This window comes from Anoplolepis gracilipes, chromosome 9 (assembly GCF_047496725.1).
Source record: "Anoplolepis gracilipes chromosome 9, ASM4749672v1, whole genome shotgun sequence".
Classification (NCBI taxonomy): domain Eukaryota; kingdom Metazoa; phylum Arthropoda; class Insecta; order Hymenoptera; family Formicidae; genus Anoplolepis; species Anoplolepis gracilipes.
The window spans coordinates 2,120,488-2,135,537 of NC_132978.1; the positions used below are offsets into that span (position 1 = coordinate 2,120,488).

The 15,050-nt window shown below is 38.1% G+C and overlaps 1 protein-coding gene and 1 long non-coding RNA gene across 16 annotated transcripts in view; one reads left to right on the forward strand and one right to left on the reverse strand.

Annotated features, from left to right (window-relative positions):
* LOC140669662 (uncharacterized) overlaps positions 1-15,050 on the forward strand; it is a 63,500-nt gene that overhangs the window by 38,462 nt on the left and 9,988 nt on the right. The window lies entirely within an intron of this gene.
* Positions 4,960-15,050, reverse strand: part of LOC140669659 (nephrin) — a 380,112-nt gene continuing 370,021 nt past the window's right edge. For all 15 annotated transcript variants that reach the window (XM_072899677.1, XM_072899676.1, XM_072899679.1 and 12 more), the window contains 2 exons: positions 14,491-14,657; positions 4,960-11,998 (listed from right to left, as the gene is read on the reverse strand). In XM_072899677.1, the coding sequence (XP_072755778.1) occupies positions 11,609-11,998; positions 14,491-14,657 (557 nt within the window). In that variant the 3' untranslated portion in view covers positions 4,960-11,608. The remainder of the gene's footprint in view (positions 11,999-14,490; positions 14,658-15,050) is intronic.

The window sequence follows — 15,050 nt, forward strand, 5'->3', positions numbered from 1 at the left end:
GTAATATGAACGTACAATTGGCATTATAGAGACACGCGACGTTAATGGACGGTTAGCGGTGAGCGGAACGGGCGATTAACTGTCAGAATAGTGAGATCAAATTGTTCCGCAAAATATTTGTCGTTTTCCATCCCGGAAAGAATGATTAAAGATCTCATGAAATTGCCATAAAATCTCATCCAATTGGCGTTACGTTTACATGTAATGTAACAAGTACTTTAAACGATATATATTTAAAGTTTTATAATTAACGTTATATGCGAGCCTTATATAGAAATAAAATTTATATTAAAATTTTTTACCTCAATTAATTGTTTCTGATTTTACATGCGGTATACAATATATATTTTCGATATTATAAAGATTAAATTGATGAAAATTTATGTATACGTATCTGCGAAAAGGTAATTTTATTTAAACATACCAAAAGTAAAAATCATCAAACTTTTTTGAGAATCTGTGAAGAAGTTTCGCGGTGAGTATAATGCACTACTTTTTGTTTGCCTTTTGTTTTAGAAAAAGTAGACAAACATTTATCTTGTGCCAACGGTGCAACGTTGCAGGAAAAATTGACAGGTTTTTTTTTTTTTTTGTTTCAAACTCTCTCTACCCTATAAAGTACCGGACACATTTATCGATTTACTTACGAAGCCAATTACGACGATGTGTAATAGCATTACTCTAACCAGTCATTCTTTTGTAGTTCTAGAAAAATAGAGCATTATCGTAAGAATGTATTCACTGTCGACGTCTCAGGCTTCCCGATATTTCGCCGGCCATGTAATCTTGATAAAAATAGAGAAAATAAATTGCCATGGAAAATGAAGGGACGGAGAGCCCCGGCTATCATCGTTCATCATTAAAAATTTTATATTATGAGGTTTATATCGCGTGACACTTCGGAAATTACAGCGAACGTGGTGTCTTATCTGTAAATATTTCAGCACGTTAAATTAGATATTAATCCTTAAGCTTCTTCAATCCATTTCAATGCGGATTGCAACTCGCAGGTTCTATAATAATAATGATAACACTGGTAGGGACTACATTTATTAAGCACATTGTGATATGATGATATTTATTGTATATAACGTGGACATAGTAAATTACTTTATGTTCTTTTTTTTACATTTTAGTTTTTTCAAATTTGAAATATATATATATTTTATTAATAGCTAATGAAAAATATAGAAAATTATTCGGCCAGTTGTGCGTAAAAGCGCAATAGTGTAAATGGCAGAAATGTATTAAAATAAGAGAAAGCTCATGTAACTAAATTTTATATTACAAAAGCTTTGATTTTATATCAACTAAAAATTACATTATTTTTATTTAATAGTGAAAAGTGTAGTATTAATGATTTTTAATTAAAATTATATGAAATATGCAAAATGTAAATATAAAAAAATAGTGCTGTGCACATATATTTTTACATTAAATAAATTTACAAATTGTTATTTGCTATATAACGTTAATTGCTTCAAGATGGAAAATAATATTAAGAAAATTTCGGTAAGCATTGTTTTTTCTGCTCGATCGTACGAGTACTCGAAACTTGGCTTCATTACTGAATTCCGTGTGTGAGTCGCGAATTTAAAGGCTACTTGCATAATGGAAACGCCCTTAGAACGATAGTGGCATATTTCATCTCTCGAACGAGTGAATGCCCCTTCTACCACTTCCCCCACGAATTATTGGTACTTTTGCGACACGGTACGTACGTGCAACTGGCTCATGACTCGTGCGTATATATTTTACCCTGGCATATTAATTAACTCCGAAGCACATAGCCAGGGTTTTTGCGCTGGTCGACTTGCGCAGTGCGAAACGTCGCGAAATTCACTTCAGCGATTATAAATGCGCTAAAATGAAACAAATAAAGGATAACGGTTCTCTAGAGGGCCGCAAATGTGGGGTACGAGCCGGATAAGCGATTTATTCTTCTCTTTACTTAAATATTTATTTCAAGTTTTAGCTTGAGATTTACGCGCTCGGTATTTTATATATTATATATTAGAATAAATGATAACCGAGCGCTTTTTATTATTGTAATTGATAATTGTGTTTTATTTCATATAATCATGATGAAAGGCAAATGGTGAACAATCAATTTTCATCAATATAATCACTTACAGCGTATTTTTCGCTTTTCCTATGTTCTTTCATCTACTAATAAAAATTAATAAATGTGATAATAATAATATAATTTCTTTATAATTTCAATCAATATGCAGATAAAGCGAATTATTCACGGATATAAAAATTTATATTATTGATTTACGTTTCGTGTTCTTTTGACATCAGTTTTTCTTAATAAGTCAAAAGACAAACTAACCAACATTCGACTGCACTTTGAATGCATTTAATTAATAAGATATTATGCATTTGTCACCATTTCTGATATTTCCGATGAATTAAATATGTTGGGCGATTAAACAAATAAAACTACACCAATATGCCCATTTTCCATTTGTGTGCAGCACGTTACGCGTATACACACGTATGTTGTATCAAGAAGCGGTTGTCATTTGGCGATCCAATTTGTTGTTTTAACAAAATAAATTACAAATTCGCGTAACGCGATTCTCTCGTCGGATCGACAGGGTTCGCGGCCTCTCGGTGCGAACTGCAGTTCAAATTGAATAATGAATCGCGTCCTATATTTTTCATTTCCGGTACTTCAAGGTTAATTAAAAAGTGCTATTTATTTAACTAGCGCGCGTAACACTGCCCTTATACAATATTACAATACTTTGGACATAATTACGATGTACGTGCTACTAACAAATCGACCGCCTGTGTTTAAAATCCTTTGACGGCTGAATTTCTCATTCCCGTCAGTGGAAAAGGTTTACGCTGGACGCGCCATATAATCGGGATACAAAACGAATTTTCCATTCGTGCCGTTCGTGTCAACGACTCGCGATTGTGCGCGATTGTGTACGCGATTGGAAAAAGGGAGGGAAGGGGGGGGGGAAACTAGCGGAAAATTTTTAAAGGCATAGGGAACGAACAAAATCTCGTTTCTCCGAGAGGGCAAAGCTCGAAAACTCGTTCCACGGCGAGCGGGCAGAGAGTCCGTAACTTAATACCCTGCCGCGTTGTCATCGCGAAAAGTAAAGAGAAATCCGACGTGTACTTAATAAGTTTTCGGTAATAACCGGAGCTCGGATCTCCATGGTGAGACGCTTGACTTCGCCGACTTGCCACGTCAGTGCCCTTATTACCCACCTACTCCACTAAAACCCTCTACTCGCGCCAGAGCGCGTAATCTTAATAACTGCCGCGATCCAGGCTCAGGCCCGGAATAACTATCAAGCGGAATTTATTCGTGGTATTTTTAAATTGCGAAGCGATAACTCTAATTTTGTTGGAATTACCGTGCTTCTCGAAGCGGTTTAAAATGAAATCGTTAATCAAGTTTTCCGACCATTTCAGACTATTACGCAATAAAATAGTAATTCGTTCTAACTACTAAATATTGCCGATAAATAAGAGTTTCCTATACGAAGCTTTTCCGGCAAAAAAAAAAAAAAAAAAAAATGATTCGAGTCAAAAGCAGATGAAACGCACATCTCACGTATATATATTTGTGTTCAAACTCTATCGGAAAGAAAGCTCACTGAAATTGTACCTACCGTTGAAGCCAGCTTTACGGCAATTGAATTTTACGTTAGCGCGACATCGGGCCGAGCGAGGGTCGGCACCGAGGAACAGTGAAATATGAATCTCGGTCGGCGAGAGCAGTCAACGAAACCGAGATAATCAAACGCCGCTATCTACCATTGCGCTCTGTAAATCCCAGAAGCAATAAAGCTGCGGTAGAGACGGATAGGGAAGCATGGGAAAAGGGCAGGAGGGCAGGAGGACAGGAGGAGAGAGACAACGGCGTACTTTCCGTTAGCACCTTCTTCCACGAATAGAATGGTTGCGCGAAAGAGAAAACGGAGAGAGAGAGAGAGAGAGAGAGAGAGGTAGGTTTTCTCCCGACGATTTTTTAATTACTCGCTCGCAATTTCGCGTCTCCGCACCAGCGCAAACGCCGACGTAAACGGCATTTCGCGCGAGGAAGACGGCCGGCAGACAATTGGCGAGAGGGACGAAGAGAGGCCGGTGCGGAGAGATGCTGTCGGAACGATCCGGGATTTATGTTATCTCTCGAGGACTCGCGGGAGGCTCGCACGTGTCGGGGAAACTGGATTGGCGGAAAAGAGGAGAGGCACGTGAAGGTCGTTCCGGCCGATATATAGGTGCGCCAGGCGGGAAGGTAACCCCCTTCACGGAGCTCTGCGAATTCTCACCTCGCTCTATCCTCGTAATCCTACCTTCCCGAGAGTAGATTACACATTATCGTGCTCGCGCGTGCGCGCTCGCACTCGCATATAGGTGCATGATAAATGAAATAATGAAACTCGGCGTCTCTGGCTCTCCGTGCTTCGAGCTCCGCGTAATTAATAGGAGGAAATGCGACAAAGTGTGTTCGTTACGGCAGCGCCGCTTCTAATTTCGTCGTGCTGTAATACACAGTATTAATTTCGCCTGCTTTATTATCCACATGTAGTATCCCGCCGTTTTTACTCTGGAATATTTAATGCGGATGTACATTACATACATTACGTAATTGATCGGGACATGTAGCAAAATTTATTATTTGTTACATCGTCAAAAGATGTGTCTTTTCGCAATCTAAAAAAATAATGAATAATATCGGCAACACACTTACCTGTAACCAGATTACAAAGATGAATCTTCACAGAGTTTTGCAAAGGTGTTAATAAATTAGTTCCAGCGAACGTTGGTTGACTTTAAATTCCTGCGTCGGAAATGAAAATTTAAAAATATTCTACCATATAATGTTGTATTATATCATACACAGATGATTGTAAAAAATCTTGATCTTTTTGTGCACTCTTGGAATTCTTTAAAGTCGTCCAAAGATCGGCAGACTCTTCTCATCTATTCGTTTTTCATATCAACACGTTTATTCTGATTACGTTGAGGTGTGTATATATTTATAGAGAGAGATCTATAATTATTGTAGATACACGTAGTATGGTCATCGCAATTTCAATATTTGACACGCTCTCATCAGGCTCATCGGATGAAATTTCACGCAACATTTGCACTCACAGACACGCGATTTTACAGAAGAATGTACAAACGAGCACGCACATTTTTACTCGGTCAGAAAATTATGTATGTACAATTCAACATATACGCGCGATTCGCCAAACTTCTTGTCGCACAATTCACGTTATTCGCATAGAAAAGAACGCAGTTATGTCAACAAAAAGTGAAAGGTCAAAAAAATACTACCGTTATTAAGCGCCAAAAATAATATTTGATGAAAAAACCATTTCAAATACTGAATTTGCAGAAACACTGTTAATCAGTTTAGTATTTAAGCTGTCAAATTTTTTTTGTACTCGATTGTTTTCGTGCCTTTCCTACTCTTTAATTATTCATTCCTAATTACGACAATAATTAATACAATCGCAAAATATTGCAACGTAACATAAATGTAATGGGAAAAGAGAATATTAGATTCACGAAGAACATCTGAGAATAAGCCATTGCGTGATGCACTCGAACGTGCTTGAATTTTTCGTCGTGTGATGTATAATGAGCAATTAATGGTCATTTCCCGGAAATACGCGGAAATTCGGACATTGTGGTGATACAGTTCGATATCCGATAGATATTCAAGAGAATGCATCGGAATATCCGTACTACGGAGTAGAGGATGTATTATTACGGATTCCGGGAAGTCCGGGATTGATGCGGCGCGATTATCGCGGCGAGTGATACGTACGAGCGCGGCGTAAATGAATATTCCGTTACAGAAAAGGACTTTTGAGAGAACCTTTATCAGAGTTTTTCACGCTTTCCTACAGGTTAATAGATTTTACCCCGCGGAGAGAAGAATTGACTTTTAGATTCGATAAGCCGGATCTCGCATAACGGGCAAGAGAGGGGAGATTTCTTTTGAAAACTGGCACGAGGCGCCGCGCCGGCCCGGGCCACCTTTGGCCTCGAGATTTCCCTTGTCGCGGATGCAACGTACGCCGCAATGCAGACACGATGTACAAAGTGCAGCTTTGCTACTTTGGAAGCTGCGGTGAAACTGAATGAGCGATCTAACGGTCGGTTCTTATTGAAATTTCGCGCGGATGGTCTGTTTTTTTTCGCGTACTTTGATCAATTGAAAAGCGTAATTTTAACACCGAACAAGACAATGTGATTAATTCATGGCGATTTGTTAACGAAAAAATAATACAATATATCTTACATCGGCCCTGCCGTGCAATGAGGACGATAATCTCTCCATTATACATGATAAAAAAATATATATGTAAAAGGAATCAAAGAGAAAATTAATAAAGTTTTTAGCGTTAAAAAAATCCGATATTTAAATCTGAATACTGCAATATTCTCAAAAATAATAATCGATACTTTTTAATTTAGCTTTTTTATTTATTAACTGTAATTATTATCATAAAATATACACACAGTGACGATATTTCCATCTATCGAAAGATAATGTGAACCGTATCTACGTGTAATGACACGCGACTTAAACATTGCAGCTAGTTGGAAACACGCAACTCGTATGATGTCACGTATTGACTTGCAATCGCTCATTCTGTGCGAGAATACGAAATTGGGTCGCGAAATTCCGGTGGTCCGCTCGTTTCTTTATCACTGTCGAAAATTTCGCGGCAACAAAACGTGCTCGTGGTATTTGACAGGAAACGTGGAATGTATTGTAGCATGCGAGAAGCGAGAATGTACGAAGGAGGCGCATGTGGAGTAGAAAACTGGCGCGTGATCGTTAACGGAGCGCGTGCTTAAAATACCTGCGAAACCGGAAGGACGCTGCCAATCGAACTTTTGTGTATGTGTACGGATACATCCGGTGTACGTATCGAGTGGATCTACACTGCAGCTATTGCACTGCAGATTATTGTACGCGTTGTACGTGGTAAGTTATAACTTTACCGAAGTACATTGTATTCAAGTGTCAAAATATTCTTTTTTTCGTAAGAGATCTCTTGGATTTTATCTCTCTTCAGAAGAAATAAAAAGGATTTTAAATTACATATTTAAGTTAAAATCCTTTAAGTAAAATATTTTCAATCGTGATTGTATGCAGAAATTTTTCTGCAAAGAAATAAAAAGAAATAAAAAAATTGTATTATTATATGTGAAAATATTAATATATAATGTCAAACAATATAATGCATAAGAACAGGATAAAAGAAGAACAGTTAAACAGCATAGTTCGATACCTTTTGAGTTGGAAGGAAAGTCGATCTTACGGAGATTTGATTGAAGCACTCGAGATATAATTTTCTTTTCTCCGTCCACTTCGATCTCGTTCGAGCGTCGGACATAAAAGAAAAAGAACCGTCTCGATTCAGCTCTTTCATTCTTGAATTCTTGAAAAATTTTTTTATTACGAAATAGCTGCGATACTCTCACTACAATAGAAAGCAAGGCGCAAATATGTTCAATATCTAAAATAATAATATATTCAAATATAGTATTAATATAGCACATGTTTCGATAACTGTCGATTAGTAAAAAAGATGTTCAAGATCCAAATAAAGCGTGAAAGAATTAATGCGTAAATTGTTCTTTACTACAGTATAAATCACGTGAGAAAATCGTGAAATAGCGCATACACACATACATATATATCTCTTTGTTTTATTATTCTTAATCCTCGACTTTGCAGAACTACCACGGTCGCAAACACACGGCAAAAGGTAGATTTACGCTCACGCGACACATACGTACATACACACACACACACACACATACACACACACACACACACACACACACATATACATACACACACACAACAGGCACACATGCGCATACGTACATATACATATATCTTTAGTTCTTTGTCTGACCATTAATCGCAATCCGATCGTTTAATTATACAGTCCCGCCCGCTCTTAAAACGGGCCTCGCCTTTAATTGGGCGCCCAAGACGATATACGCGGAGGTATTGTATTACGCACACTCTGAAAAAATATCTCAGCGCTGTACATCGGAGCATATATCTTACAAATTACGAAAGGGCGTATATGTACGCACGAAGGAACGCTCGTCACGTCGACTTTCTTCGCGTTCGTCGGTCGACGACGACAACGACGATCAATAACGTATTTTATGTCGTACGTTTAATATCGGTTAGCCACGAGAAGGAACGATAAAATTTTTTATTTTTTTTGATAGTAATCGTTAAAAAACGTACATTCAAATTGCATGTGATAAGAAACTGAATAATACATAAATAATTATTATCTCGTGAATAAAACTCGTGATATTTTTTTTTAAAGCAAAAGAAAACAAGATTCGAGTACGAATTAGAATCATCGTGTCTTTCCTTTTCCGTGAACCAACAACAAGATAATGATGCTCGATATAATTTCTTTGGGAACGTACGTAACTCTTGTAACGTCGTTAACGGATCCGTCGATATAACGATCCTTCGTGTGTCTGTTCTGTTGTCGTCCTTCGAAGAAGACGTAGGGGTTTAACCTCGAGCATCTCTCGCGAATAAAGTCTCTCTTTTCTCGATGTGTCCTTATGTACAAATTATTTACAACTGCGGTCTTCGCTGCGTATGACCGCGACGATGAGGACCAATATATGTATATATCTCTAAGATGTACACGCGTGTACATACATTTGTACGGTGCACAACGTACGGCGACGCGCGAAAGATACTCCTCTCGATTGTTCTTCGTTATTTTCGACGAATAAACTCAATGAAAACGAATGCGACATGGCAGTTGTGCGCGTTTGGCAGTCCTATAGGACACAGGTCTGTCCACAAGATTTCCTTGTAAAATAATGCACGTCGCGGCAGTATATTTTTTTTTTTTTTTTTTTTTTTTTTTTTAGGGATCGACGTAAAGTGAAGATATAATCGACCGCTAAACACTAAATTACATCGCGTGATTTGATATAAATTAAATACAGTCTTCATATGAAGAATTCATATAGATAACGAATTATTTTCAAATATATTCTTCATTCTCAAGTGCGCTTCTTTTGATTGCTAATTTTTAACGTATGATATTAGTACTCTTCAAATTGTAAATTTCAATATCAGCTTCGATGTACGAGATGATAAAAAAAAAAAACAAGTAAGCTTGTTTTGCTGGAAGGAAATATAAAAATTGATAAACGAATAAAAGATAAAATATTATTGCCGATATTTCAAGGAAGCTCAAATAAGCTCAATTAAGTTCGAAAAAAAATACAATGCGCGATGTAATTGACCGTTCATGAGCCGCTTTTAACTCAACAGTCCTGCAACGTTATTGTCTCTTTATTCACGAATGACGATCCCGTCGCAAAATATCTTCCGTTCGAACTAAATGGAATTATGAATAATGCATGAATGCTCGCGTCGCTATTGAACGATGCGCAGTGTACAAGGTACGTTTAGTAATTAGAATTAATATACATATTTTCGGAGCGCGGGTATGCTCTTTATCAACGCACACGATATAATTTCGATAATTAATCTAAATTTATATTTCGTGTCCTCGTCCTCGAGGAAAAGTTATTATTTACAATGTCTTACGAGAATGTGTGTCAGGTCATTATTTCACAAATTCTTTCTCAAGTTATTGTGGAAATACGACTTATGCGAAATTTCCGCGCAAATATTATTCACACGTCACGCGTTTAGATAAGAGAAAATTCATATAAATAGACTAGAATGATGAAAAGATAAAGCGAACGGACTACGTGAGAAAAGAGGATCGATAGTTCCGCTTATTTTATATAGTCAGCAAATTTATTCTTACCTTGCAAGTTTCTGTGGTGTGCGGCATACTGTAAATAATTCAGAATAAATGTCGATATAGAAACTGAGATTTAATTAATCAACTCCTGTCAACGTGACAGACACACTTGAAATGTTAACTGTAACATGCCGCACACATAAACGAAAGCGATTATATGTATGCTTTTTCGGGAGAATCGATCAATCGTTGAACAACAGCACTGATTTGACTGTTTAATCATTTAATTACTTTCTTCATAATTAAACTGATATTGTGCGAGATAAAATTTTATTGGCCGTGCACGAATTTATTTATAGGATTGATCGATGCGATCGGAAATTGAATAGTCTATAAAATTGTGAGTATTTTTGATACTGAAAATTCGACAAAAGAAAAAGAACGTGTCCGACATTGAGAAAAACGTCACGTCTCTCAATGTCGTAATGCTACCATGTTCTATGCGACATACTTATTCCGCGTCGCAACACGGAAATATTTTGAGGATTTTCGCGGAATAGATTGATCCTCTCCCCGTCGTAGATCTTTCCCGTCTTTGAAATTTGTCGTCGCGACGTAATCGACACGATACGGTACTCCGAGAGAGAAGGAGAAAGGGAGCATATCGATAAAGACGCGCCATTTTACGAAAATACACTCAACGCGCGACGATCTTCTTTATTCCCATACCTACTTTGTAATACAAAGTATACTCTTGGGATAGAAAATTTTTACATTCGCCGTCGCGAGATATAAGTACATCGCCTCTCGTGATACGAACATCTCGCGAAATGTAGAAATTTAGATTTTTTCGACATGTTTCTTTCCACTTTATCGGCTTTTTTTCGGTCAACCAATAGAATTTTCCATGATTTCGTAGATTTTTACACACCCGTTGATTTCCCGAAATCAAAACGATTATATAAGAATGACGATTCTCTTGTGAATAAATTCGTTTCATCACCGTGCGACGTTCTCGATCAATGGCGTTTTAGAATACACTTTTTTATACGTCTTCTTTTTAAATATTATAATATAAATTTCTCAAGTGTTTACATGTGTATTCTCTTGGAATTTTAAACTTTTTCTTGTATATGTTTTTAATTTTCATTAAAGATAATACAATGAGTTTTTGAAATCTTTAGAAATTGGATAGTAATTATCTCGATATTTTTTTTTATAGATTTGTATAATATAAGTATGTATTTATGTCATATATGTATATTTTCTCGTAAACACACAATGTAATATCTCGGATCGAAAAAAATTCAGTTGCTGCATCCGACATATTAAAACCTTTTGATATATACATATTTATCAAATTATATTATTTGAGCAGTCTTTACTGTTTAGATTCGCTATCTCGATAGGATCGCATAAATAGGTTGCATTAAAGAAATGCATTTGATTTTCTCACCTCCTCATGATCCTCGATATTCATGAGAATTCTTTACTAAAGCGCAATAGTTCGATCATCGTTGCACGATTCAAAGTTTATCCATTTCACGAGCACTGCCATTCGGCAGTAGAGTTCCTAACAGTCGTCATCGACGAAAATGTCTCGTATCTCTCGGAGAGCGAGCGATCACGTCGCAGCCGGACGAAACGCATAATTCACATCATTCGTATAGAGATATCTTTTCCCGAGAATTCGAGGACGTTTTATTTTAAAGAGAGCGCCGCGCAAAATTCTAAGGAATCGAAAGGTCGGCCACGAAGACGCGCACAATCGTCACGAGTCGGCGGCCATATCAGACGTAGTACTCGTTGACGTTGAGCGCGTCAGAATCGCGTCCCTATACGCAGCTCTCCTGGGTCGAGATGAGGGGCGTACGGACGGTGACGACCTCCCTCGCCGGGTGATGCTGCTTGCCGCTCATCACGGTGGAGACGGTAGAGTCCTGGAGCACGTTCGCCGTCGTTATAGGAGTGGTCGCGCACGACGGCGCGTTCGAGACGTCTACTTTGGGCGGCCTGGCGTTGTGATCGATGCACGCGTAGACGGTGGCTTCTTTCGTGTACGGTTTGCCGCCCACGATCACCCCGAGACCGCTACCATAACCCGGAAGACCGCCCAGACCGCCGACTCCGCCGCCGAGGCTAGCCAGTTTGGCGTCGGTCGCTAGGGTGGACAGGGTGGTGGGCCTCGCCAGGCACAGCTCGGCATATGTCACCTCGCCGGACAGCTGGAAAAAAGAAAATTGGGACACGCTACACACAAAGATCATTCGGAGAGAAAAAAGAAACCTCGGTGTTGCCGTAAAAAGAATTGTATTATTCTTTTTTTCATAAAAATTTTCACGAGACGCGAAATTAATTATCGTATAACGATGATTGTCAAAGTTATGTAAATAGTATGAGTTACGTAGCAACAATTGCGATCAAAGATACAATTACTTTAGCTGTGTATGAAATACGCGATGGAGGGCACAGAGAAGAGTCAACTCCAACTGAATGAGATTCATTGGATCATACGATGAACGTTGAATTCCACATTAGCCTTGAATCCGATTATGATTGCAGTGTGCATATTGTTTCGATCGATCGAATCGGTCGTGTATTACGCAACAAGTCCGGCTCGGATATCTAATGACACGTGGGGAACAGGAGATTAAGCTAATTTCAGTACATTAGCGTTGAATTATATAGATATGTATGCGCAGTGTAATCTTCGCTAAAGTAAATGCAACCGGGATAATGCATATACGACCGGGCATTTAAATAATCCCGTGCAACCCAACGCGAAACGCCAGCCAACTTTCGAGATAGAACCAAAGCGTTCCTAAGAAACTAAGGGGAGAGTTTTCGCGGCGCATTTTCCCTATTCCCGGGACTTAGATAATACGGACAGGTCTAACTTTCGAAATTTTCACTCCTGAATATTCCTAAGAGACCGCCCGGACTAGTTGGGTCGTATCACGGAAACTTTTGACGGCGGGAGTTCCTTCGACTGTTTAGGACGGAAACCCTCGAGTGCCCGACGCCATTTCCTATAAATTGGACGCAAAACAGCGCGGGAAATGTTCCCTCGCGATGGAACACAGGAAGGAAAGGCATAGACGTAGACGAAGTTGTTTGCAGCGAGCGGGCTACTTTATTGGATTTTATAGCGTAAAGGATTAATGAAAGAAGAAACGTGAATTCTGCTTGAATTTACAAAACGCGAACTGATGCTGTCTGCCTTTTACTATATCGTTAAGCTCTATCTATATTTTCCATACGAATTTATCGCGAAAACTCTGACAATTTTCTATATGAAAATTATATGCGAGAGACTCTAAATCATATTATTAATTTTCGAAGAAATTCCAAATTTAGCAAAAGGATTGGAACAATTGGAGATTAAAAAAAAAAAAAAAAACAACAATTAACTAGAGGTGAAATGGAATACGAAAATTCTTAGCGATAATCAAAGTTTTCCACTCTGGAGTTTTGTTCTTGCCGAGGTTTTACTAACAGAACTTTAGATCCCAGCGGTAATTAGCAATTAATTTGGTGTGAAATTGAGGGTGAAGTTTCAGCGAATCGTGACGAAAGGAACTTGAGTATGAGATTGAGGAAAATTTGAAGGAGGAAACGCGTGTGAAGGTAACGAAAAAAGGGACGGGCGAGTTTTAATTCCGATCGTTTGTCATCGCGATTGTAAAAATTCGCCTCTATAATTCGCCGATTAACGATATTGCATTGGGTGCAATATAATTTTATTCGGAAAAAGATTACGCGTTCCTACCGTCCGTTTGTATTTCGGTATTTAGGATATTTCTTTCGGTCTCGGAATGTTTCTCAAAATCGGAAAGAAACGTTGACAGTGCAATTTTCCACTTTGGAACTGCTGGCAACGTCCGCTTCCCAGTTGAAACTTTACGCAGCCCGGGTGCCATCCTCTCCGGATGGATACTGTTATTTCAAACTATACCGCTCGGACGACTTTCTCGAAAATGTTGGTCGAAGCTTATCGCGAAGGGAAAAGGCGAACGACGCGACAGAGTACGACAACGGCCGCGATTCGGCAAACTGTCTCGCTTCTTCCGTTTCTTTGCACTTCACTTTGCAGTTTCCCATCTCATTGGATAAATCTATTAATTTTATTAAAACGCTTCTGCCGCGCAGAACTAAAATGAAACTCTCGTGATTTAAATCATCGACGTTAATTGTTTAAAATCTCTCTCTGCTACAAACGATACTTGCCGCATTCACTTGCGTCTCGTGCAATCAGAACATCCATTTACATGTAATGGCTATACCAACTATATGGCATGAGTATGCACCGAGTAGGACAACAAAGTATAATTTAACACGGAATCTAAAGGGAATCGTTAGTTTGTTGGAGAATTGGCTTTTGCATGCACGGCAGTATTCGCTAAGTGTGTGTGTGTGTGTGTATGTATTTTATACACAAAGTACTATTCAATTTCCACGTTATCTCTAAGGTTTTACGTATCAAGATTTATTAATATTTACATTATAATATATATAGCAAAAGATTTTTAATAAAGTTATGTGCAATGTACAACGTCATTGTAATCCATAAAGAGCGTCATTTGATTAATGAACAATAGAAGGAGAAGAAAGGGATGAGAATCAACGTTTCGCGTCGGACGTTAATTTTCTCGCAGATAAAATCGAGAAAATTAATAAATTTCGTTAGAAAAGAACTTCCGTGTCGCGCATTACTTACCGGCAAGGTTGGATAATTGCTGTAGTCGTTATGCGAATAGGCGGGAAGTCCTTGCAGGTGATTATTCGTCTGCTGGGCCGGAAGGGACGACGGTGGAAGACCATCCGGTGTGTTTTGCGTTGCCAACGGCGTGCCGGAAGTCGAGCCGGTTAGTTGATAATCTGAATCTTTCAGTTCAAGCACATGAAAAATTTCCTCCGTTCTGCTCCGCAACAAATTACTATCGAGTATAATTTTGTTGGAAGGTTTCTGTCTGTTTTTCAAACGGTATCTCGAAATATCGCTTTTTAAAATCGATAATGTATCGTATGACTAAATGTAAACTTTTCAGATAAAATAGTAAAATAATATACAACACATGTGTTATTTATAGAAAATAAAAATATATTTGTGACTTGTGTATATTTGTAATATCTGTAAAATAAACATACCGCCACCTTTTTTTAAATAATGTATAAAAAAATGTTTATATAAAAAGATGGAATGTTTTGTTTCTTTCATGTACATATTATGAACTAACATTAATTACGTACGTGAGAGTTGCGAGATATATTTTATTG